Here is a 24,369-nt window from a genome sequence, read left to right as displayed (position 1 = left end):
AGAGCAGAGGAACTGCCCATGGGGCTCACACCACCCTGTGGTGGTTCTTTTTTTTTTTTTTTTCTTGATTGTATATGTGTGCGAGTGTATACACCAGTATGACAGACTAGTGCTCTCGGGCTTTTTTACTCAAGGCTGGTGCTCTACCACTTGAGCCATTCCACTGAGAGGCTGGGAAGGTGGCTCAGTGGTAGAGCACTTGCCTTGCATACATGAGGTCCTGGGTTTGATTCCTCAGCACCACAGAAGCAGAAAAAAACGGAAGTGGCGCTGTGGCTCAAGTGGTAGAGCATTACCCTTGTACTGAAGAGCTGAGGGACAGCGCCCAGGCCCAGAGTTCAGGAAGAGTCTCACAGATTTTTTGGCCCAGATTGGCTTCGGATCTCAATCCTCAGATCTCAGCCTCCTAGGATTACAGGTGTGAGCCACCAGTGTCTGACATTCTTTGTGTGTGTGTGTGTATGCCTGTGTGTTTGTCTATATGTATGTCTGTGTATGTGATGGTCCTGGGGCTTGAACTCGAGCTTTTTTTGCTCAAGGCTAGCATTCTACCACTTGAGCCACAGCTCTGCTTCTGGGTTTTTGGTGGTTAATTGGGGATAAGAATCTTATAGACTTTCTTGCCTGGGCTAGCTTTGAATTGAGATCGTCAGATCTCTGCCTCCTAAGTAGATAGTATAGGCATTATAGGTTATGTGCCACTGGCAGCCAACTCTTCTTGATTTTTTTGAGTCTCACTATGTAGCTCCAACTTCCCTCAAATTTAAAATCATTCTGTCTCTGACACCCAAATGCTGTGATGACAGTTACTACCATGACCGATTTTTGGTGGTTCTTAAGATTCTCCGGAGCAAAGAAAAGTAAAAAGTTCCAGGCAAATAAACCACCCATTGAATATTGAATATTCTTTCCCCAGAAAATGTTTATTATCTTCAGCTTTAAGGTGGTTCAGGGATACCCCAGAGCTTAACCACAAAGTCCAAAGTTAAAAATACCCAAGAACAACAATAAAATTATCCATTTCTTGTGTTCTTACTCTGCCTGGCTCTTTACATATGTTTAATTTAACTCTCAAAGGAATACTAAGAGATATAACCTCATATACTATAATCAAACACCTCATGTCACCCTCATCTAATCCAATTATGTCAGTCAAAGAATGAACCCAAAGTCCATCTAGAGCCAAGAGCCATAAAACTAGAAAGGCAGAACCAAGCATGTAGCTCACACCTATAATCCTAGCTACTCAGGAAGCTAAGATCAGTTCAAAACCATCCTGGTTAGACAAATCTCTCTCTCTTTTTTTTTTTTTTTTTGTCAGTCATGGGGCTTGAACTCTGGGCCTGGACCCTGTCCCTCAGCTCTTCAGCTCAAGGCTAGGGCTCTACCACTTGAGCCACAGCACCACCTCGGTTTTCTGGTGGTTAATGGGAGATGAGAGTCTCACAGACTTTCCTGCCCGGGCTGGCTTTGAACCGTGATCTGCAGATCTCAGCCTTCTGAATAGCTAGGATTATAGGCGTGAGCCATTGGCACCTGGCTCTGGATAGACAAATCTAAGAGACTTCTTTTATTTGTCAGTGGTGGGGCTTGAACTCAGAGCCTGGGCACTGTCCCTGAGCCTCTTCGTATTCAAGGATATTACTCTACCACTTGAGCCACAGCACCACTTCTGTTTTTTTTTTGGGGGGGTTGGGAGGATGAGGTTGAAAATGTGGCTTAGTGGTAGAGTGCTTGCCTAGCATGCATGAAGCCCTGGGTTCAATTCCTCTGTACCACATAAACAGAAAAGGCTGGAAGTGGTGCCGTGGCTCAAGTGGTAGAGTGCTAGCCTTGTGCTGAAGAACTGAGGGACAGCACCCAGGCCCAGAGTTCAGGCCCCACGACTGACCAAAAAAAAAAAAAAAGCTGGAAGTGGATGCATGGCTCAAGTGGAAGAGTATCTCAACTTGTGAGCAGAAAAACTGAATGAAAGCTCAAGGCCCTGAGTTCAAGAACCAGTACTAGGACAAACAATAACAATAAGGGCAGAAAAGAAACAAGAACAGGAACTAGATATCATACTACACACAGAGCTGAAGTTATCTGGTCTACCTCTCCAGGGTCCCAGGGCCTCATGGTATAAGACACCCAACGGTCCAACTGCCAATGCCTGAGAGGCCTTTCAAGGTATCACTGCCCTCTACCATCCTGGCATGCCTGGCCTTGCTCTACCTGCTTCTCATTTCTGCCCTCTAAATGTGAGCAGAGACAAGGGTCCTCCCTCCCCAAGAGAAGCTGGCCTGGCTGCTTCGGCCCTGTCTCTGAGCCACTGCAGTGGGAGTTGTCGGCTGAGAGCAATGACTCAGACTGAGTTCATGAAAGACCGCTCTGAGACACAAAGGCTGCAGTCAGAAAGGACATCCAGAGGTCATAGGATCCAACCCCCTGCCTCCTCCACACTGGCCCCAGAGGCTTCTGATGCCCAGACCAGATGGATCCCCCACTTTCCTGGCTCTCCTTGGTCGATGGTACCACTGGTCCCCCTGGGTATTCTTTCTGTGATGAGTCAGAATCTCTTTGTTCACAGATAGCTACTTCTTGGTCAGTCTCCCCCCGCCCCCCCCCCACTTTCCCCCATGGAATACCAGGTTCTGAATGGCCAAGGAGGGAAAAGCTGCTTTTTTCTCCTTTCTGCCTCAAGGAAGGTGCTGAGATAATGGGGAAGGTGTAAATATGATCCAAGAACATTATATACATGTACAACAATGTCACACAAAAAACCATCATTTTGTATAAGAAAACAAACAAGAAGGAAGTACTAGGAAAAGCGCAACTTTATCAGAAGAGAGGAGGGACAAAAAACTAAATGAAGTCTCCTTGCAGGTCTTGTCTGGGCCAAGCGTTGTACTGAGTCGTCTCCTGAATTCTCCAGTGGCAAGGATTGGATGGCAGACAGTGGCACAGTCACCATCTTGCTGATGACCAAATCAGGCTTTAAAAGACGTGTTACACAATCAACCTAGGGTCTAGGTTTTATTTTATTTTTATTTTTTATTTACTTATTGTCAGTCGTGAAGCTTGAACTTGGGGCCTGGACGCTTATCCCTCAGCTCTTCAGCTCAAGGCAAGTGCTGTACCACTTGAGCCACAGTGCCACTTCTGGTTTTCTGAGTGGTTTATTAGAGATAAGAATCTCACGGAGTTTCCTGCCCAGGCTGGCTTTGAACCATGATCCTCAGATCTCAGCCTCCTGAGTAGCTAGGATTATAGGCGTGAGCCCCCAGCACCCAGTTTAGGGTCTAGGATTTAGACCCTAAGAATCAAGGCCTGAGGGAATGAGAGGGAAAGAGGGAACAGCTTACACTAAGCAAAAGAAAAGAAATGTACATATCACCTGATGTGGAAGAAATAGTTGTATTGTCAAAGCTCATAGAATTCACAAACTTTATAGACCATGATAATGACAATTTGCCTTGTGAAGGTTAAAATGTGTTTGTAACTTTAAGTATCACTATTCCACAATTCTGTAAAATATGTGAAATTTATGTAATCACCTAATCTCAATAAAATTTTTTTTTAAAAAAAGAATCAAGGCCCTAACTCATTGAGGAGAAACAAAAGTACCATCTCCAAAACAAAATCTCCAAACACTGAAAAAGCCCCTGATTGTTCCAACCTGGGACGGATGAAGTGCTATGTCAGGGTGCTCTTAAGTATCCTGCACTGCCCAAGAGAGGAGAAATTGGGCTGGGCTGGCTGGCAGGAGAGAAAGAAAACCTTCAGAGGAGATGGGGGTTCTTAGACAGCTGGTAGTGAGTGGGTCTTTGGTGCGATGCGTTTGTGGGCTGAGCTTGCAGAATGAGCTCAGGCTCCACCCCAGCTCCTTTCAGGAAAGCCAGGAGTCAAAGACAGACTGCAGGGGTACTAGATCTGGAGGAGGAGGGGACCAAGCCCCCACACCACTGAACACTCACTGTCTGCCCTTGTCCTACTTCTGCCACTAGCAAATAAATCTCTATTCCTGGACACAGTAACCTGAGCAGTGCTTCAATAATGAGCTCATGCTTGAGAGGCCAATGGTCCTGTGGATGGCTGACAGAGGGGGTCAGACAGCTCTGTCCTTCAGGGCTCACATATAGCAGGAAAATTATCACCACAGGTTCCCCTGACTGCCACCACCCACATGTGGTAAAGGAAGTGGCAGGCTAAAACCCAGAAACCTCTCCACCCACACCCAGCTCATCTCCTTTCCTTGGATAAGCCAAGAGATGAAGCTAGAGCTATTGGTTGCGACCTGAAGGGGCTAGAGATGAGGGAGGAATTGGGAAAATCCATCTTAGGTTGTCACCAAGCTTTAGAGGAAGCATCTTTAGACCAGATGGGGGAGGGCACCTTTGAGTGTGAAAACTTCTTCCCCGGTATTTCTGATCTAACTCACGTGGTGCCAGGATCTTTAGGAAGGTACATCTTTTTTTTTTTTTTTTTTTGGTCCAGTCGTGGGGCCTGAACTCTGGGCCTGGGCACTGTCCCTCAGCTCTTCAGCTCAAGGCTAGTGCTCTACCACTTGAGCCACAGCACCACTTCCGGCTTTTTTTTTTGCTTATATGGTGCTGAGGAATCGAACCCAGGGCCTCAGGCCTGCAAGGCAAGCGCTCTACCACTGAGCCACCTTCCCAGCCCAGGAAGGTACATCTTAAAGATGCTTCTAACTTGAGCTGGGCATTGGTGGCTCACACCTGTAATCCTAGCTACTCAAATGGCTGAGATCTGAGGATCACAGTTTGAAGTCAGTGCAGGTAAGAAAGTCCACAAGACTCTTATCTCCAATAAACTGACTACCAAAAATACTGACTACAAAAAAGCCGGGTGCCAGTGGCTCATGCCTGTAATCCTTACTACTCAGAAGGCTGAGAGCTGAGGATCATGGTTCAAAGCTAGGTTGGGCAGGAAAGTCCATGAGATTCTTATCTCCAATAAACCACCAGAAAATCAGAAGTGGTGCTGTGATTCAAGTGGTGGAGCCCTAACCTTGAGCTGAAGAGCTGAGGGACAGTGCCCAGGCCCAGAGTTCAGTCCCACGACCAACAAAAATGAATAAATAAAAGAAAAAATAAAATGCCAGAAATGGAGGAGGTGTGGCTCAAGTGGTAGAGTATCAGCCATAAGCAAAAAGCTTAGGGACAGCACTCAGGACTTGAGTTCCAGCCCCAGGACAGGAACTACAACAACAACAGAGACTAGAGGTTTGAGGATAGAGGTCATTGGCTCTGCTAAAATCCATACAGCAAGAATGGAAAGGATTATAGTTGTCCTGATTTCCACAAGGAAACATTGCCAATCTTGGTTTTTGGCTCATTAAGTTTTGTTTTATTCATTGTTGAAGTTTGAACTCAAGGACTCATACTTGCTTTGCTGGCACTGTACTGCTTGCACCATGCATCCAGGCTACCCTTTTGCTGGTTATTTTGGCAACAAAGTCTGGAGAATTCTTCTGATCAGGCTGGCTTCAAACTATGATCCTCCAGATCTTAGCTTCCTGTATAGCCCAGGATTACAGGCAAGACCCATCAATGCCAGTTTAAGTTGTCTTCTTTTTAGGTCCAAGATGGACTCACACTCAGTAATTGATGTTCACGGGCTAGCGCTCTACCAACTGAGCCACATCTCCAACCTTAAGTTGTCTATCCATTTGAGGGGTGCGGTGGTACATGCCTGTAATCCTAGCTCTAGCGACAGTAAGGCGGGAGCTTTTGGGCTACATAGTGAGCTTCTGGGTTATATAGTGAAACTCTGACTCAAAAAATCCTCTCTTCCTCAGGAGACCCTATGCTCTAATACAGGTATCTGGAAGTTTCTCTCCAGGCCAGATAGGCATCAAGTTAATGGAGTGGATGATTCCCTTATTTTTCGTTCGCCAAGCATCTTCCTCCTGCACTATCAGGAAATGTAACTTCGATCTCAGCTATTCTGCCGCAGCCTCAAAACCTATATATCTATTTCCTGCCTTCCCCCTCCCCGCAACCCCATCCAGACCCCTGGCTTCTTTCAAGTCATGTTACGTTCACCCCTCATCTCGGGGATGTGGGGTTCGTTGTCAAGCAAACCCCACCACTTCTTTTTCCTCCAAGCCCCGCCCCGTCTTGTCGAGCCCCCCCAGACTCCGCCCAGCTGGCCCTCCTGGCCACCGCGGCAGCCAATGGCTGCGAGTCTTGATTTGCATAGCGGCGCGGGGGCGCGGCGGAGGAAGGGGGAGGGACCAGGCGACCTCCTAAATCAAAGTTGGGAGGCGAGGACTGGGCGGAGGGGCCGCGGGGTGCTGGGCTGGGGCCGGCGGGGAGGGGGGGGGGGGGGGGTGGGGGGGCGGGCGCAGAGGACGGCGGAGCGGGCCGGACACGGACAGCTCCGTCGCTCCTTCCTTCGGCTCATCCCCGCATCCCCGCTTCCCCCCTCCTTCGGCGGTGAGCAGCCTCCTCTGCGGACCCTCGGTCCTCTCGGCCGGGGGTCGTCCGTCTCCCGCGGCTCCCCGCACTCGCCACCTCGGCAACTTTCTCCACCAGAGCCCGGGGCTGGGGGGGTTGCCCTGCCTGGGCGGGTTTCTCCCGGGGTTCCTCGGGGGGCAGCCTCTGGAGGAAGGCTTCAGAGTCCCGTAGAGACGCCCGTCGCCCGCACCCTGCCCTGGGCCGGCCTGCCGTCGGGTCTCCGCACCCTCGCTTCTCCGGTTCCCCCCCACCCCCGACAACCATGACCGAAATGAGCGAGAAGGAGAACGAGCCGGATGACGCGGCCACCCACACCCCCCCGGGGACCGTCTCCGCCCTCCAGGAAACCAAGGCAAGTCGGGGGAAAGGGGGGCGCGCCGGGCCTGGCCCCCCCTGCCCGGGGCGCCCCTGGCCGGGCGCTCTCCTCCGGGGATGCGCTGGCCGCCGTGGGCTTCGGAGCCTTGGGGTCACGGACGCCCGCGTGATCCCCAAGACTGCGAGCCGCGGCGGGGCGGGGGAGGGGAGTGGGCTCGCGACGCGGGGTGTCAAGGACCCTCTCCCCCCACCACCACCCCGACCATACGCGCCGGGACGCGCGCAGCAGCGGACGCGCCTCGCCCCCTCCCGGGCGGCCGCAACTCGGCTTTGTTGGAGGGAAGCGGCGCGGCGGAGGCGCAGCGAGTGTGGCCGTGTGTAGCGGGTGTGGGCCGGTGTACGCGCGCGGGTGTGCGTGCGAGACGCACCCCCTCCCGGGGCCGCCACCCCTGTCTGCAGCTCCGTCGCTCAGTCGCGTCTCTGGGAATTGTCTCTACAACCGTCTGTCCCTGCCCTGGCGTCCTCTGCGTGCCTCTCGCGCGGTTTCTCTCCGCGTCCCTACGTGCTGAGTTCCCGCGCGCCTCTCTCGCACCCACCGCGGGCTCGGATTCCCGCTCCCCGCCGGGTTGGGTTCGGGGGGACCCGGGGGCTGCGGCTCGCCGGGCGGGCGCCCCGGGGCTGCGGCAGCGCGGGCAGCCCGTCGCAGGCCAGGGACCCGGGGTGTCGTTGCGGCTTCGGAGCCGCCGCGAGAAAAGCAGCCCCACCCCCCACCCCCACCCCGGGAGCAGGGTGAGGGGAGGAGGGCGGGCAGGAGCAAAAGGAGAAGTCATCCTAATTAATGAATGTCATAATTAACCCTAATTATGTATGATTGTTACTCCTGCGGGAGTCGCAATGAATAAATTATTCCCCAGTGAAGACAGGCGGAGCCCAGACTCCAGGCATTGAAAGACAGTCAGGGGGGTGGGGGAGGCCTGTGCTCACATTCAGCCCCCCTCCTCTCTTAATCTGTCTAATCCATCCCCAAGTTCTAGGTACCCAAGAAGTTCTGCAGGAAGCAACCTGAGCGGGGCTGGGGATGGAAAAGAGCAGAGGCCGTGTCCAGGATGCCCCCTGCACCTCTTCCCCTCACGCCCCACCCCAGACTTCAGGCCAAGACCTCCTTCCTTCTCTCCTGGTGTTTTGTATTGTTTTGGTTGTTTTTTTTTTTCTCCTCCTGCTCTGGGTATCCAAAGGAAAGGAGCCACGAGGACCAGAAATGGGTGGGGTCTTGAGCTGTCCAGTGCCTCTAGCTCATCTACCTAGACCTCTTCCTGTGATGCCCTTTTCTCCCCATTCCATGGGACTGCTACTCACAATGAGAGGTTAAGTCAAGGTCAAGGTCATCAAGGAAGTGACCAAGGAGAGGTGAACAGGACTAGAGTCCTGTCTGGCTGAGGCCTCTCAGTTTCTTTCTATCTCTGAACCAGGAGACCCAGTGGGTCTCCATGTTCAAGCCTTCAGGGTATACTTGACCTGCTGCTGCCTTCTGAAAATGAGACTCTGGCCCTTCACAATCAAGTCCCCCTTATAGAGCCACATCTCTCCTGGGAAAGGAATGAAGTGTTGGGGGGGGAGGGGTGAATAAGTTCCTGGTTATTTGTGACAGCTTCTATCAAGCAGAATCCTTGGAGTTGAGCCACACCCTGAGTTCCAATATCCCTGACCTCTTTGGCTGCCCTGTAGTCACCGTGGGCAGACATACAATTCCCTGCTTGCTTCCCAGGGACTTGGAGCCTCCCAAGGCTCCCCATTCCAAGGTCTGCCTCCTCGGGCCGGCTGGTCCCTCAGGAGCTCCCCAAGGCGAGCAGGCAGGCAGGAATGCAGTGCCACCTCAGCAGTCCTGCAGGCTGCAAGCTCAGCAGTGTGGGGAGGCGGGGGTCAGGGCCTGGCAGATCCCTGCCTCACTCCTACTTACACAAGGACCCTCCAATGTCATCAGCTCTGGGTCTGAGCCACAGAGATCCAAGGAACAGTAGGAGAGGGATTGCACATTTGACCTGACCCCTTTGTACCAGGCCAGTTGGAGCCCTGGCCCTTTGGACTCCCTTCACACATATGAAAGATTAAAAAATGACAACAAATCATGCCTATAATCCTAGCTAAGGAGGGCTGAGACTGAGATTGTGGTTCAAAGCTAGTCCTGGGCAGAAAAGTCCATGTGACTCTTTTTTTTTTTTGGGGTCCGGTCGTGGTGCCTGAACTCTGGGCCTGGGCGCTGTCACTCAGCTCTTCAGCTCAAGGCTAGCGCTCTACCACTTGAGCCACAGCGCCACTTCTGGCTTTTTTTTCTTTTTGCTTATGTGGTGCTGAGGAATTGAACCCAGGGCTTCATGCATGCAAGGCAAGCGCTCTATCACTGAGCCACCTTCCCAGCCCCCTCCATGAGACTCTTATCTCCAACTAAGCACCAAAAAGCCAGAAGTGGAGCTGGGGGGACAGGGGGACTTAAGAACAGTGCCTAGGTCCTAAGTTCACTGGTGTGCACACATGCACGTACGCACGCACACATGCATGCACACACACACACACACTACCCTGGGCTGTGGGAACATCAGGGGAAGCTATTCAGCAAGGCAGAGGTGGACAGGGAGAGAAATCAAGGTCCTTGCTCAGTCAGACCCAAAGGGCTTTGTGGCCCCGTACTCTAGGGGGAGGGAGATGGAAGAGAAAGGGGATGGTTACTGCCCCTCCAGCTCAGTGTGAAGTGGGTACAAGAGAACTGACGCCATGAGGCAATGAAGCTAACGTTCCAGGCTTATTTATTAGTTTGGTGCCACCTGGCATTTCTTGCCAGACTGAGCCCAACCTCTGCCTGACTCTTAAGTCTGGGTTGCAGCCCTGTAACCTACCAATTCAGTGATCTTAGTGGATCTTCCTCCAGTTTGGGTCTCCAGCCATCTTACTATACTGGGCCTGCTCATCACCCTTTTGGATGCCATCCCTGGGAGGACCCTGCCATGCCAGCTCTGTCATCTGAGTCAGCTTGCGCCACATCCGCCTCCACCCACTGCCAGCTGCCTAGTGTCCTTTCAGGAGAGGCTGTGGGAAATTGAGGAAAGAAGGGGCCTTCAGGGAGTGACGAGGTAGGGGAAGATGAGGTCAGCCCCTGGCTCTGGAGCAGGTTCCGAAGAACAGACCTGGTAGCCTAGGCTCCAAGTCAGACAGACTGTAAGTACAATATGAAGGAATAGGGTCTGTGCAGGCCAAGTTGCCAGAGTACATGCCAAGGAATGGGTCCCAGGGCAGTGGAGATACCGAAAAAATAGCTAAGCCAGGCACTGGTGCCTCCTACCTGAAATCCTAGCTACTCATGTGACTGAGATCTGAGGATTGCTGTTGAAGCTTATCTTCCATTAACCAGAAAAATGCCAGAACTAGAGCTGTGGATCAAATGGTAAGGCACCAGACTTGGGTGAAAGAGTTAAGTGAGAATGCAAGGCCCCGAGTTCAAGCTCCAGTACTAACATAGAGAGAGAGAGAGAGAGAGAGAGAGAGAGGTAAGATGGGGAAAGATCCTCTTCAGGACTAAGAGACCCAGGAACAAGAAATACCTCATTTAGCGGAGTTGCCAAGCCAGATACCACTAAAGTGGGCAGGCATCAAACCACTTGGCACAGGTGTCCCTGTTTTGCCTCTGGGCCACAGCCCTAGACAATTGCCAGCCACCCCAGGTGGCATGTCATTTTTTTTTACTTCTCTGCCCTCCTGGGATGTAAGGCCCACAGCTGAGCCAGGAAGTGGGCAGGCAGAGTTGAGACTGCTCTAGTGCTGGGGAACATTCTGTTCTAGAGGCCTCTGGTACCCTGCAGAGGTGGCTGTTGGCACCGAGATCCAGGGAGGGGTATACCAGGAAAGAGCACAGGCTGGAGAGTGGGGAGGCTTACAGTCTCATTCCACAACAATCACTGTATCAGAAGGGCTGATGTGTCTAAGAGGGAGTGATCATTGTTGGAGCCAAGAGAGGAGTTGTTTGTCCAAAGTCACAAGGGGGCTGGTTTCAGCCCTATGCTTTCAAGACATTGTAGCTGCCCAAAGATAGAATGGCCATCCCGAGAGGGTGTGCAAGAGGTCACCAACAGCCATCCAAAGGAGAGCATTGCAACATGGTGAGGTGGGGGACAAGCCCACAAGCCCCTTCTAGCCCTAAATGCCTTCACAGACCTGGTGGGCAAGCCTATAGCACAGCTGAGGGCAAGGATGGCAGGTGGCTCCCAGAGCAGACAGATGCTCTTGGTCATTTGGGTCCAGCAGCCAGGGCCATGTGAAAATTCCAGTTCTGACTCTTAGTGGTTACCAGACTAGTCATGCAAAAGTGATTTAAGCCCTCTGAGCCTCCGTTGCTCATATGAAAAGTGGGACAATAATGGTCATAACCTCAGAGGAGAGCATCAGCCAGGCATTGGTGGCTCATGCCTGTAATTCTAGCTACCCAAGGGGTTGAGCTCAGAGCATCACTGTTTGAAACCAGCCCGGGCATAAAAATTCTTGAGACTCCTCTTATCTCGTTAACCATCTAAAAGCCAGATGTGGAGATGAGGCTCAAGTGGCAGAATGCTAGACTTGAGCAAACAAAACAAAACAAAAAACTAAGGGATGGCAGCCAGGCCCTGAATTCAAGCCTCAGATTTCCCCCCCCCACACACACACATACACACAAAGAGATTAATGGGTTGGGAAGTGGCGCTGTGGCTCAAGTGGTAGAGCTCTTCAGCTCAAGGATAGCTCCCAGGCCCAGAGTTCAAGCCCCACGACCAACCAAAAAAAAAAAAAAATTAACGGGATGCTGTATAGAAAGTTCTAGTTCAATTCTAGTGATCTGACAAAGACAGCTTCTCATGTACATTCTCTGGGTTTATTTGAACTCAGAGTTTTGTATTGCCCAGAGAGTATCTCATCCTGCCTCTTCTATCTTAGATGTGGGGAAACTGAGATTCATAGAAAGGAAGTAGAATGATTTATGTTCAGGAAACAGATTGATTTCCTCATCATTGCCTGAGCATGTCTCCCTAGTCTAACCTCCCATGTGCTATATGTCTGAGACCCCTGGGCAGAACAATGGGAGATTTACTGGTCTCTCAGGGCTCATCAAAACCCGTAGAGTCATATTTGGTCGTAAATGGCCACCACCTAACCTGGCATTTGTTTTCTCTTTAATTGTCTTCCTGGCACCTTATCTCTACTCCTGTGTCCAGGCATCTGGGGCCCAGGGCCCTGATTCTCACAGATGCACAAAGAAGCCCACAGTGCTGTCCAGGAAGCTGGACTTGGAAGGAGCTGAGCAATTTAGTGTGCCAGACACCCCAGGGCCCTGGCCTCCCAGCTGGCACACTAGTGCCTGCCTTATGTCCAAACATCCCCTCTGCTTCCCCTCCATCTTGCTGCCTACTGCCTCCTAGACACTGGAGGGGCCACTACTTCCATCTTTTTGGCACAGGTGCCAGGCAGGCAGCCATAACACACAGGCTGCCTGGCATGCCAATTGGAAACCCTAGCCAAGACTCCCTTGTCTGCAGCCAAACCTGTGTTGTCCCCCACCCTCTGCCCCTCTGCTTTTCTATCCCTAGTGGGCAGGGGGTAAAACAGCTTCCAACAGGAGGAAAGAGGGGTGAGGCTTTGGGAAGGAAGGCCTCCATATCTTGTTCTGGGAAGACTCAGTAAGGTTATGTGTGGGTAAGCAGTGGAAAGAATGCTAGGTTTACTGTCGAATTGACCCAGAACTCTGGTCACATGAGCTCCATGTAAGATGGAAGCCACTTGAGTCCGATGCTAGTTCCTGTACTCCTAGCTACACACAAGGCTGAGATCTGAAGATCACAGTTCAAAGCCAGCCTGGGTAGGAAAGTCTGTGAGACTCTTATCTCCAATTAATCATTAGCAAAATGCTAGAAGTGGAGATGTGGTTCAAGTGGTATTGCACCAGCCTTGAGCAAAAAAACAAAAAACTAAGGCCCTGAGTTCAAGCCCTAGTACTGGCACGTACACACACATGTGCACGTACCCACTTCCCCACCCCCCACAAAGTGGCAAACAGCCACTTGCTCATCAGGTATCCAAGAGAGGCACACTGAGCCCTTACTGTATATTGAGGCCCTCTATAGGGATTTGAGGTGGCAGTGCCTGCCCTTGAGGAACTCACAGTCTCCAGAGGGAACAAAAAGTAGATGACAAGCTAAGCATGGGAGGCTCATGCCTGTAATCCTAGCTATTCAGGAGGCTGAGATCTGAGGATCGAGGTTCAAAGCCAGCCAGGGCAGGAAAGTCCATGAGACTCTTATCTCCAATAAACCACTAGAAAGCCGGAAGTGACACTGTGGCTCAAGTGGTAGAGCGCTGGCCTCGAACTGAAGAGCGCGGGGATAGAGCCCAAGCCCAGAGTTCAAGCCTTATGACCAACCAAAAAAAAAAAAAGTAGATGACAGGTGCAACCTGATTGGAGCTATAATGCAGATTGGTCCTGGAGTAGGTGCAGTGGTCACAGGAGGCGGAAGTGGTTCTATTCATGGACTTCCTACAGAAAAGCTGGCTTGGCCAGAGAGGGAAGGTATTGAGTAGGTAAAGAGAATGGTCATTAGACTTGATCCCCAGATCTCAGCTCTCTGAGTAGGATTACAGGTAGAAGCTATGGAGTCCCTATGTTTTGTTTTAACTTGACTAATAGTTCATTCAGGCAATTAAATGATATGTGACCATAAAAAAAAAAAAAGAATGATGCCCCGGGCGCTCATGTCTCAGGGGGCTGAGATCTGAGGATAGTAGTTCAAAGCCAGCCTGGGCGGGAAAGTCCCTGTGAGATTCTTATCTCCAGTTAACCACCAGAAAACCAGAAGTGGTGCTATGGCTCAAGTGGTTGAGTGCTTGCCTTGAGCTCAAGAGCTCAGGGACAAAACCCAAGCCCAGAGTTCAAGCCCCATGACTGACAAAAAAAAAAAAAAAGAATGATGAAACTCCTTATGCATTTCCAAAATAAAATTAAGTGAAGAAAGCAAAGTAAAAGAGAAAGTTTTTTTTTTTATTTTCTGCTAAGAGCAAAGAAAATCTTTTCAGTTGTTTCTATCCTATTTCAATAATAGTTTCTTGGTTTTGGTTTTGGTTTTTTGTTGGACACGGGGCTTGAACTCTGGGCCTGGGCACTGTCCCTCAGCTCTTCAGCTCAAGGCTAGCCATCTACCACTTGAGCCACAGTGCCACTTCCAGTTTTTTTTTGTGTGTGTGTGTTTTTTTTTTTTGGTCGGTCGTGGGGCTTGAACTCTGGGCCTGGGCGCTGTCCCTCAGCTCTTCAGCTCAAGGCGAGCACTCTACCACTTGAGCTACAGCGCCACTTCCGGTTTTCTGGTGGTTTATTGGAGATAGAGTCTCACAGTCTCTCCTGCCTGGGCTGGCTTTGAACCGCGATCCTCAGATCTCAGCCTCCTGAGTAGCTAGGATTACAGGCGTGAGCCACCAGCGCCCGGCTTGTGTTTTTTGTTTTGGGTCCGGTCGTGGGGCTTGAACTCTGGGCCTGGTCGCTGTCCCTCAGCTCTTCAGCTCAAGGCTAGCAAGCACTCTACCACTTGAGCCACGCCACTTCTGGCTTTTTTCTTTTTGCTTATGTGGTGCTGAGGAATCGAACCCAGGGCCTCATGCATGCAAGGCAAGAGCTCTACCACTGAGCCACCTTCCCAGCCCACTTCCAGTTTTCTTGTGGTTTATTGGAGATAAGAGTCTCACGGATTTCCCTGCCTGGGCTGGCTTTGAACTGTGATCCTCAGATCTCAGCCTCTGCGTAGCTAGTGTTACAGGCATGAGCCACCAGCGCCTGGCTTTTTTTTTTTTTTTTGGTCGGTCATGGGGCTTGAACTCAGGCTTGGGCTCTGTCCCTGCGCTCTTCAGCTCAAGGCGAATGCTCTACCGCTTTAGTCACAGTGCCACTTCCAGTTTTCTAGTGGTTTATTGGAGATAAGAGTCTCACGGGCTTTCCTTCCCCGAGCTGGCTTTGAACCTCAATACTCAGATCTCAGCCTCCTGAGTAGCTAGGATTACAAGCATGAGCCACCGGCACCGGGCTTGTTTTGCTTTTGAGACAGGGTCTTGTATATATCCTATCAGCCTTCTGAGTACTGTGATGATAGGCATGTATCACTACACTCGACAAAGTCTAAATTATTTCTTTTGGAAAGGTGGGGGTTGTGGGTAAACCTGGCTAGCCTTACAGCCAGCCTCAACTGGCTGGAGGACACCAGGCACTATTCCCTAGCTATAGGTTTGCCACAGTCTACACCACTCTTCCTTGTGTACCCATCTGGACAGAACTCCCTTAAAGATCTTGAAGGTTACCTGCCTAGCTCCTGCAAGCTGGAACACAGGAGGCTCACTTAGTGCTTCCTCTTGGCTCTAGGCCTCTGCACGGCTGGCTGCTACAAGCAACACCCTGCAGGAATCCTGCCATGGGCAGCCCCCAACTGCTTCCCACTCACAGCTCTTCTTCTTCTTCTCCCAGCTCCAGCGATTCAAGCGCTCCCTCTCTCTCAAGACCATCCTCCGCAGTAAGAGTGTGGAGAACTTCTTCCTTCGCTCGGGCTCTGAACTCAAGTGCCCGACCGAGGTGCTGCTGACACCCCCAACCCCACTGCCCCCTCCTTCTCCACCACCTGCATCCACAGACAGAGGTCTGCCCACTCCAGCACCGTCCCCGTGCCCTGTCCCCCGCCCCCTGGCACCACTCAAACCGGTAAGGCTGCACAGCTTCCAGGAACATGTCTTCAAGAGAGCCAGTCCTTGCGAGCTATGCCATCAGCTCATTGTAGGTAGGTACCTGGGCCCTGTGGTGGGCAAAGGGAAGGGATCCAGTGGGCCGTGGAGAGTAGAACAGCCTGATATTGGAGTCTTGCTACACAGACCCCCCAGCACTAATTGTGTTGACTGTGCTTGCTCCCCCGCACACCTCTCCCTCTCTCTGTTTCTCTCTATAGACAAATGTGCATCATGAAGGGCTGGAGGGTAGCTTGGTGCATAATATGTATAAGGCTTTGGGTTCTATCCCCGGTGGCACAAGATAAATCAATGCATTGTCCTGAGAGGTGACCATGTGCCCAGTGTGGCTCTATGTTCATAGACACCTTGGCTTTAAGTGTTACTGTATGAGGCAGAGGTGCCAAGTTCCAAGACTGGCATGACATGCCCAACCTCTGCTCTCTCCTCATGCCCTCACTGGCCGTCTTTGCTCCTTGCCCAGCCCTTCTCACTGAACTCAAATTCTTCCCAGGAAACTCCAAGCAAGGCTTACGATGTAAGACGTGTAAAGTCAGTGTCCATCTCTGGTGCTCTGAGGAGATCTCTCACCAGCAATGCCCAGGCAAGACGGTAAGCTGGGGCAGGGGGAGCATCAGATGGAGATAGGAGTGAATGAACCCCTCAAAGCTGGTTCTTCCTGTGAGGCTTTCCCTAGCTGTGGGAAGGGCCAAGCTCTCCATAAGCCATGACTTCCTCTGCCTCTTCTTGCCACAGTCCACCTCCTTCCGCCGTAACTTCAGCTCTCCCCTCCTGGTGCACGAGCCACCACCAGCCTGTGCCATGAGCAGAGAATCCCCACCCACTGGTAAGTGTCCCCCTGGGGCCCATGCTAGAAGTGGTGTGATGAGAAGTCTATATATTCCTCAGATGAGTGCCAGAGTCCCACTGGCCACTGTCTACTTGGCATTCTTACCATGTCCCTTCTGTGGATGCCCTTGTGCTGAATGCCACCATGCTAGACACTGGGACACAGCTCTGAAGAAGGTGGCATTTATGAACTACAAAGGAACTAGACATGAAGTAGACAACCCTACCAATCCTCTATTGCTCACCACCCAATGAGTGCCTCAAAATGAGACTAGGGAATAAAGAGAATCAGATGCATTCTGTGCCCATCTGCAGTCAGGGAAGACTGCCTGGAAACATGAAAGGATCCAAGGAAGACATGTGAGCAGAGGGAGGCCTGAGACAGACAGCGAGAGGCAGGGAGGTAATGAAAGAAGAACTGAGGATGCCAGGCCTTGTGGTCGATTTAGGTGATCCTCTGGCTGCTGTGTAGATGGGAGGGGATGGAGTAGAGGCAGAGAGTTGGGTTGGAAGCCATGGCAGTTGTCAGGAGAGTCGGATAAGCTTAATTGGGCTAGAGGCAGTGGTGATGAAGAGAAGTGGGCAGAGTCTAAGGATATTGGATTAGGGGCTGAAATAGCTGTGGTTCCTAAGGGCAACAAGGAGTAAAGAAGGCTCCAGATCTCTGCATGGGCACTGTGGGAGGACATAGGATACCACTGGATGAAGAGGTCCTAGAGGGGTGGGTAAAGCATAAGATGGAGACTCTGCCTGGAACGTGCTAAGCTAGAGGACCTGACCAGGCAACCAGGACTAGAAATGGCTCCTTCAGGGAGGAGCCAGACTGGAAGCTGATGCCAGGCCTTTGAAAGTGCATGCTCCACAGGAACCAGTGGAAAAGTGGACCCAGTCTACGAGACCCTGCGCTATGGCACCTCCCTGGCACTGATGAACCGCTCCAGCTTCAGCAGCACATCTGAGTCCCCCACTCGGAGCCTGGTACGGTAGGCACAGAAGGGGAGTCCAGGAGGAGGGAATGTCTGAACATGATAGTAGACCCCACGACGGAGCCTTCTCTCCTCTCTCTTCCCAGAGTGAGCGGGATGAGCTGACTGAGGATGGGGAAGGCAGCATCCGCAGCTCGGAGGAGGGACCTGGGGACAGCGGTGAGCTGTGGTGGGAAGGACAGAGGGGCATGGTGGAGGGTGCTCTGCTCTCCTCCCCTCCATTTTATACCTTGGCCCCACCCTGGTGTGTCTAGTATTTACAGCTCCAGCTGAGAGTGAAGGCTCAGGACCAGAGGAGAAGAGCCCTGGACAGCAGGTGAGCCCAGGCTGGCCCAGAGCCTCATCAGTGGGGAGTGGAAAGGGGTGTCATTGTTGTCACTGTCCATGTTGTTCTTGTCATTGGTCCATAGATGGGAAGAACATTCACTGCTCCCTCACTTACCTGAAGCCTTCAGGGACAGGCAATGTCAAAGTTAGAGGCACAGGGGGTGGAGGAGATCCCTCTCACCACTGACCCTGCCTGCTTCCTACAAGGGCAGGCAATTTCAGGGTGCAGCAGGCAGAAGGTGTCTTTTCTTCCCAGGCCCAGTCCATCCTTTCCAAAGTGAACAAGCACAGCAGGCAGAAGGGGTTTTGTTGTTGTTTGTTTAGTATTGGGGATTGAACCAGGGCCCTGGAGATGTAGCACAGGCTAGCTGCAGTTTACTGAGGGCTGGGATTACAGGTGTGCACCACCTTGCTAGAGTGTCTTTTTTTTTTTTTTTGTCAGTCTTGGGGCTTGAACTCAAGGCTAGCACTCTACCATTTTGAGCCACAAATCTACCCGTTTCTTAGGTTGGTTTGCTTTTTGTTTTTGTGGTTAACTGGAGATAAGATTACAGGTGCACACCTGTAATTAGGCAGCTGAGATCTGAGGTTCAAAGCCAGCCCAGGTAGGAAAGTCCAGGAGACTCTGATCTCTAGTAAACTACTCAAAAAAAGCTAGGGGCTAGGAACGTGGCTTAGGGTAGAGTGGTAAAGTGCTTGCCTAGCATGCATGAAACCCTGCATTCAATTCCTCAGTACCACGTACATAGAAAAAGCCCGAAGTGGTGCTGTGGCTCAAGTGGTAGAGTGCAAACTTTGAGCAAAAGAAGCTTAGGGACAGTGCCCAGGCCCAGAGCTCAAGCCCCAGGACTGGAAGAAAAAAAGAAGAGAGAGAGAAAGTGAGAGAGAGAAAGAAAGAGGGAGGGAGGGAAGGAAGGAAAGAAAGAAAGAAAGAAAGAGGGCTGGGAAGGTGGCTCAGTGGTACAGCGCTTGCCTTGCATGCATGAGGCCCTGGGTTCAATTCCTCAGCACCACATAAGCAAAAAAGAAAATAAAAACAACGGAAGTGGCACTGTAGCTCAAGTGGTAGAGCGCTAGCCTTGAGCTGAAGAGCTGAGGGACAGCGTCCAGGCCCAGAGTTCAGGCCCCACGACAGGACCCAAAAAAGAAAGAAAGAAAGAGAGAGAGAGAGAGAGAGAGAAAGAGAGAGGGGGGGAGGGAGGGAAGGAAGGAAGGAAGGAAAGGAAGGAAGAAAGAAAAGCCGGGTGCCAGTGGCTCACACCAGTAATCCTAGCTACTCAGGAGGCTGAGATCTGAGGATAACAGTTCAAAGCCAGGGCAGGAAAGTCCGTGAGACTCTTATCTCCAATTAACCACCAGAAAACAGGAAGTGGTGTTGTGGCTCAAGTGGTAAAGCACTCCCCTTGAGCTGAAGAGCTGAGGGACAGCGCCCAGGCCCAGAATTCAAGCCCCATGACTCACAAAAAGAAAGAAAGAATGAATGAAAGAAGAAAAAGCCAGTAGTGGCACTGGCTCAAGTGGTAGAGGCACTATTCTTGAGTGCAGAGAGACTCAAGGACAGAGCCCAGGACCTGAATTCAAGCCCCAAGACTGGCAAAAAAAAAAAAAAAAGTCTTATAGGGATTTTTCTGCCTAAGCTGACTCTGAACCATGATCTTCAAATCTTAGCCTCCTGAGTAGCTAAAATTACAGGCATGAGCCACCAGAGCCTGGCTAGCAGATCTTACTTCTATCACTGATATAGGACCCATCATGTCCTACCTCATGACTACTTGGGAAAGCATGCCCAGAATGCCTGGGCAGTGGGAAGAACCAATGTGATGTTTACCGTTGACCCAGAGCTTCTCCTTCAGCTCCCCAGGCCGCCCCTGCGGAAGGATGTGGGCCCCATGTACTCCTACGTTGCACTGTACAAGTTCATGCCCCAAGAGAACAATGACCTGGCTCTACAGTAAGTCCTCTCTGTGATTGGGCCCCATGGTACAGCTGCCAGATTCCAGCCTCCCATTCCTTGTTACCCTGGCTACATAATGGGGTAGGGGACTCTCTTGAATCTTCTCCTTGCACACTTGAGGCTGCTGAGCCCAGACGGGCACCCAACTTACCCTGGGTTTAAGAGTGACTGGTGCAGCCCTTTCTGGGCTGTCCTTGAGAAACGCCTGCTGTACCTATGGTCACAGTGCACTCGAAGAATATTGAATATCCTCTCCCAGCTGAGGGGCATGCAGAGTGCCCAGTTGCCCAGATGCTACCCCAGCTCTGTCCTCCCCAGGCCTGGAGACCGGATTATGCTGGTGGATGACTCTAATGAAGATTGGTGGAAGGTAACTTGACAGAATGGGGCATGGAGGGACTCTGGCAGGCTCTGCCCCCAGCTTTTCTCAGGGTCCCAAAGAGACCTCCGTGTGTGTGTGTGTGTGTGTGTGTGTGTGTGTGTGTGTGTGTGTGTGTTTCTGTCTATCTGTCTGTCTTTGCCAGTACTTAAGGCCTGGCTGCTGTCCCTTACTTTTCTCAAGGCTGGTGCTCTATCACTTGAGCCACAGCTCTACTTCTGGCTTTTTGCTAGTTAACTGGAGATGAGAGCCTCATGGACTTTCCTGCCAGGGCTGACTTTGAATTGCAATCTCTGGATCTCAGCTTCCAGAGTAGCTAGATTTACAGTAGTGAGCCCATGGGTGCCCAGCCAACCTCCCTTCTAACCACAGGCCCTGGCCAAGCCTAGGAACAACCCTGAGGCCTTGCTGACAGTTTGACTCTCTTTGCCTCAGTTTTGTCCACTGATCAGCTCATGCCCTTCCCATCTCAGAAGCACCAGCTGAAGGTTGGAATTATGACAACCCAGAATCTGGAGGATAATGGCATTGGCTCTGAGTGTGAACTAGGTCTAGAGAAGGCATGGGGGTAGCACTGGGGCTCAATGCCAAACTCATCCCCAGGGCAAGATCGGCGACCGGGTTGGCTTCTTCCCAGCCAATTTTGTACAGCGGGTGAGGCCAGGAGAGAATGTTTGGCGCTGCTGCCAGCCCTTCTCCGGGAACAAGGAACAGGGTTACATGAGCCTGAAGGAGAACCAGGTAGGTACCTGGGGTGCTAGCTTACGCCCTGCTGAGAGTATGGGAAAGAAGTGCAGAGACAGGGAAGAGTGCCCTGGGAAAGGTTTTGTGGCCTGACACAGGAGGAAAAGCAGGTTAGAAGTGAAGAGACTTCAGGGCCCTCCCATCATCCCCTGTGGGAAATTAGGGCTGGTGATTGATAGAGGCAGGCAGCTGAATGACACTGGGGCATCACAGGAGCACTGGGTTGAGTCCAGAAGTTTGTTGAGTGCTGGTGGCTCACACCTATAATCCTAGCTACATAGGAGACTGAAATCTGAGGGTCAAAGTTCAAAGCCAGCCAGGGCAGAAACATCCATGAGATGCTTATTGTCAGTTAACCAGCAAAAACCCAAAAGTGGAGGTTTGGCTCAAGTAGTAGAGCTAAATGAGAGGCCAAAGCTCCGAGTTTAAGCCCCAATACTGGCACCAGAAGAAAAAAACAAAAGCCCAGAAGTTTGGGTTTTAATGCTGATTCTGCCTCTGGCCTGTTGTGTCATTGTGGATAAGCTCTGTTCCCTCTGTTACCTCCTCTGAGAAATGGATATAGAGAAGAACATTGGACCAGCTAATCTCCAGAGTCAGCCCTGAAGTGCTTCCTGGTGCCCACTGAGCCCAGGGCCTGATGCTGAACTCTGCACCTTCATGGGATCTGCTCCCATCAGCCCAGAAGACACCATCCACATCTCCCATGGGGCCCGTTGTCCTCGGGAGTGGGTCCCCTGGGGGCATCTGCAGCACTTGGGCCAGGGCTGTAGATCATGCCAGGCCTCAGCTGTGTGTCTTCCATCCAGATCTGTGTGGGCGTGGGCAGAAGCAAAGATGCTGACGGCTTCATCCGCGTCAGCAGTGGCAAGAAACGGGGCCTGGTGCCAGCCGACGCCCTGACCGAGATCTGATGGAAGCCAAGAAAACCCAGATGCCACCCCTGCCCATGCCTGGCCCTTGCTTCTGGCCCAGGAAGGGAGCAGGCATCCTGGCCATGCCCTTCCTCCCTCTGCCTCTCTCCTAGGCGCCACCCATCACAGCTTAGGAAATTTCTGCACTGAGGAAGGTTTATTTCTTGGGCAGGGTGCCCTTGAATGGGTTGATACTCCTCTGGGACTTGGGAGCAGGGAGGAGAAAGTGGGAAGGAATAAGGTAGGTCCACCCAGAGCCCAGGTACGCCCAGTCCCCTTGTAATGCTGAGTCCTACCGTGGGGAGGATCCTTGCTGTGTCTTCCAGAGACTGTCCACATGCCTTTGCATGCCTGACCCACCCTCTCTGTCCACAGAGCCTTTGCTTGGGTCTATGTGTGTTTGCCCCTTTGCAAATGGGGCTTTGGGAGGGGGCCTATCCCTGTCCCTTAGCTCTCTACCCTGGCTCAGGGCCATAGGAGAGCCCTGAGTCCATCTCTTGGTCTCACCACCTCTATCACTCCGTCAATTCTCAGGAAAGTTCTGCAGGAATCTCTCCCATTACTTGAAACCTGGGCAGACAGAACCCGGAAGGGCTGAGGTCTGGGGAGGGGGTGACAAATAGGAGACTGTCTCTTCAAGGAAGCCCATCACCACAGAGCAGCCTCGTCAAACTTCGTTTACCAGAAGAGGGTGTCCAAGAACATCCTGGACACAGAAATCCAACGAAGAACAAGATACTGGCCTATGCTTGGTTAAAACAACACCCATTTCACTGTCGGTCCTCCACTCCCTCCGTCACCAGGAACAGCCAGCCAAGGGATTGTCAGTTCTAGTTCCCCCAGGAGCCCCACCCAAAGGACTGACTTTCCTTACCCCTTCTTGCTGGAATCTGCAGTGCACAGAACTGATGTTTTGGGGGGCCCCTCTTGTTGGGTCTTCTTTGTCCAGGACAAAATGCTCTGGGAGAAGACATCCTGGGGTAGACAGGGAAGGTGGAGAGCTCAGACTGATGTCTGGGCTGGGATGTGAAGCAGCAAGGAGGCCTTATTATGGAGTGGGAAGTGTGAAAAGGACCTCTCCCTTGCAGGCTGCTTTTGTCTGGTGCCAGTCCCCTTACCCCCAAGCTCAGAGCCTCCTCTTGTGCCCTCGGTTGTGTCAGCCCAGCGCCACTCATCCTGGGCTCAGTCACACCCTCCATACAGCGAGAGTGACACAGATTCTTCTATCCCACAGACCTTGCCCCACTTCTCCCCAGCAGAGGGGGGCTCAAGCCACACTGCCCTGTTTGCTGCCATGAGGCCTCCCCCCGCCACCCTCCCGGGGTGGGCCCAATGCCCACTGTACATGAGGCTGCATGATGAGTCTACTGGGGTACTGCCAAACCCCCAGACTCCTAATTAAATGTTTCTTGTCCCAGCCTGACTATTTGCTGCATCTGACTGAGATGGAGGAGGGGTAGGGAGCAAAGGGTGGGGGGTGCTTCCACAGGGGCCGCTGATGGAGGGTGGGACCTGGGAGGTGTGGAGATCTCTGGAACCTGAAGAAAGGGGGGCGGGGAAGCGGTGATTTGGGAGGCTGGGGGGAGGGGATGGGCCCCCCTCCCCTTTCCCCCCCCCCCCCCCCCCCCCCCCCCCCGGTCACTTTCCCCATATGCTGTGCACTTGAGTCGAGCAGGGGGCCGGCCTCTACGGGGGGGGGGGTGTCTGGGTCACGGCCTGCCCATCAGGGGGTGCCCCTCCCACCCTAGGCCCTCCTGCCCTGGCCAGAGAAGGGTGCAGTACCCGCCCAAGATCAGCCTCACCCCGCGGTCCCCCAAGACAGAAACGCTGGCAGAGGGGACAGTTGCGGATATTGGGACCCTGAGGTGACTCAGCCGTGCCCGTCATCGGGAGCCTGGCGTGAGAGGCCGAGCGTGCCCGCCTGGCGCAGCCGGCCCGACGCCCACCTGCTCCGGCACAGCGGCCTCCTTCTGCGCCTCTCGGGCAGCCGCGTCACCAACGCAGCGAGCACGTCCTGGGCTATTTATAGGCGGAGGGGAGAGCGGTGGAGCACGAGGCGGACTGCGTGGGGGTGCCAGGGCACCGTGGCGCTGCCAGGCTGCAGAGGGGGAGGGGCTTTCTCTCCTGACAAGTGTCCCCCTCCCCTTCCTGGGTCCCAGAACCCACCCTCTGCGTTAGGAAGGGCAGGAGGGGCCAGACTTTGAGTCCCTGTCCTTGAGCTTTCTTTGGGGCTCTTCACCCAGAGAAGGACCTAAAAATTGGATGTGTGTGTGTGTGTGTGTGTGTGTGTGTGTGTGTCGGAAGAGGAGGGCAGCCCTCTCCCTTTCTATGATCCCTGTCTGTGGGAGTAGAAGAAGGAAATAAAAAAAGGAGGGGGGTCACTCACCTAGATTGAAGGCTCAGAGCTGGACACTGGTGGCTCATGCCTACAATCCTAGTTACTCTGGAGGGCGAGATCTGAGGATTGTAGTGCAAAGCCAGCCACGGCAAGAAATTCCAGGAGACTTGTATCTCCAATTAGTCATCAAAACTGGATGTAGAGCTGTGGTGGGTCGAGAGGCACAGCACCAGCCTTGAGCAGAAACAGCTAAAGGATCACACCTAAGCTGTGAGTTCAAGCCTCAGTCCTGGGGCAGGAAAAAAAAAGGAGACTCTCATAGAGAGGGGAACT

The 24,369-nt window shown here is 52.4% G+C and overlaps 1 protein-coding gene across 1 annotated transcript; it reads left to right on the top strand.

The window, feature by feature from the left end:
- The first annotated feature begins 6,348 nt into the window (after positions 1 to 6,348).
- Positions 6,349 to 22,426, top strand: Stac2 (SH3 and cysteine rich domain 2). Its single transcript, XM_013038010.1, has 11 exons — positions 6,349 to 6,813; positions 15,295 to 15,601; positions 16,060 to 16,157; positions 16,302 to 16,392; positions 17,260 to 17,372; positions 17,467 to 17,539; positions 17,635 to 17,696; positions 19,561 to 19,658; positions 19,980 to 20,031; positions 20,644 to 20,781; positions 21,594 to 22,426. The coding sequence occupies exons 1-11, from the start codon at positions 6,724 to 6,726 to the stop codon at positions 21,696 to 21,698; spliced, it is 1,227 nt and encodes a 408-aa protein (XP_012893464.1). The 5' UTR covers positions 6,349 to 6,723; the 3' UTR covers positions 21,699 to 22,426.
- The last annotated feature ends 1,943 nt before the right edge of the window (positions 22,427 to 24,369 follow it).

This window comes from Dipodomys ordii, unplaced genomic scaffold, assembly GCF_000151885.1.
Source record: "Dipodomys ordii isolate 6190 unplaced genomic scaffold, Dord_2.0 Scaffold7, whole genome shotgun sequence".
Lineage (NCBI taxonomy): Eukaryota > Metazoa > Chordata > Mammalia > Rodentia > Heteromyidae > Dipodomys > Dipodomys ordii.
The sequence above is the reverse complement of the archived record's forward strand: the minus strand, read 5'-3'. Positions and strand labels throughout refer to the sequence as shown.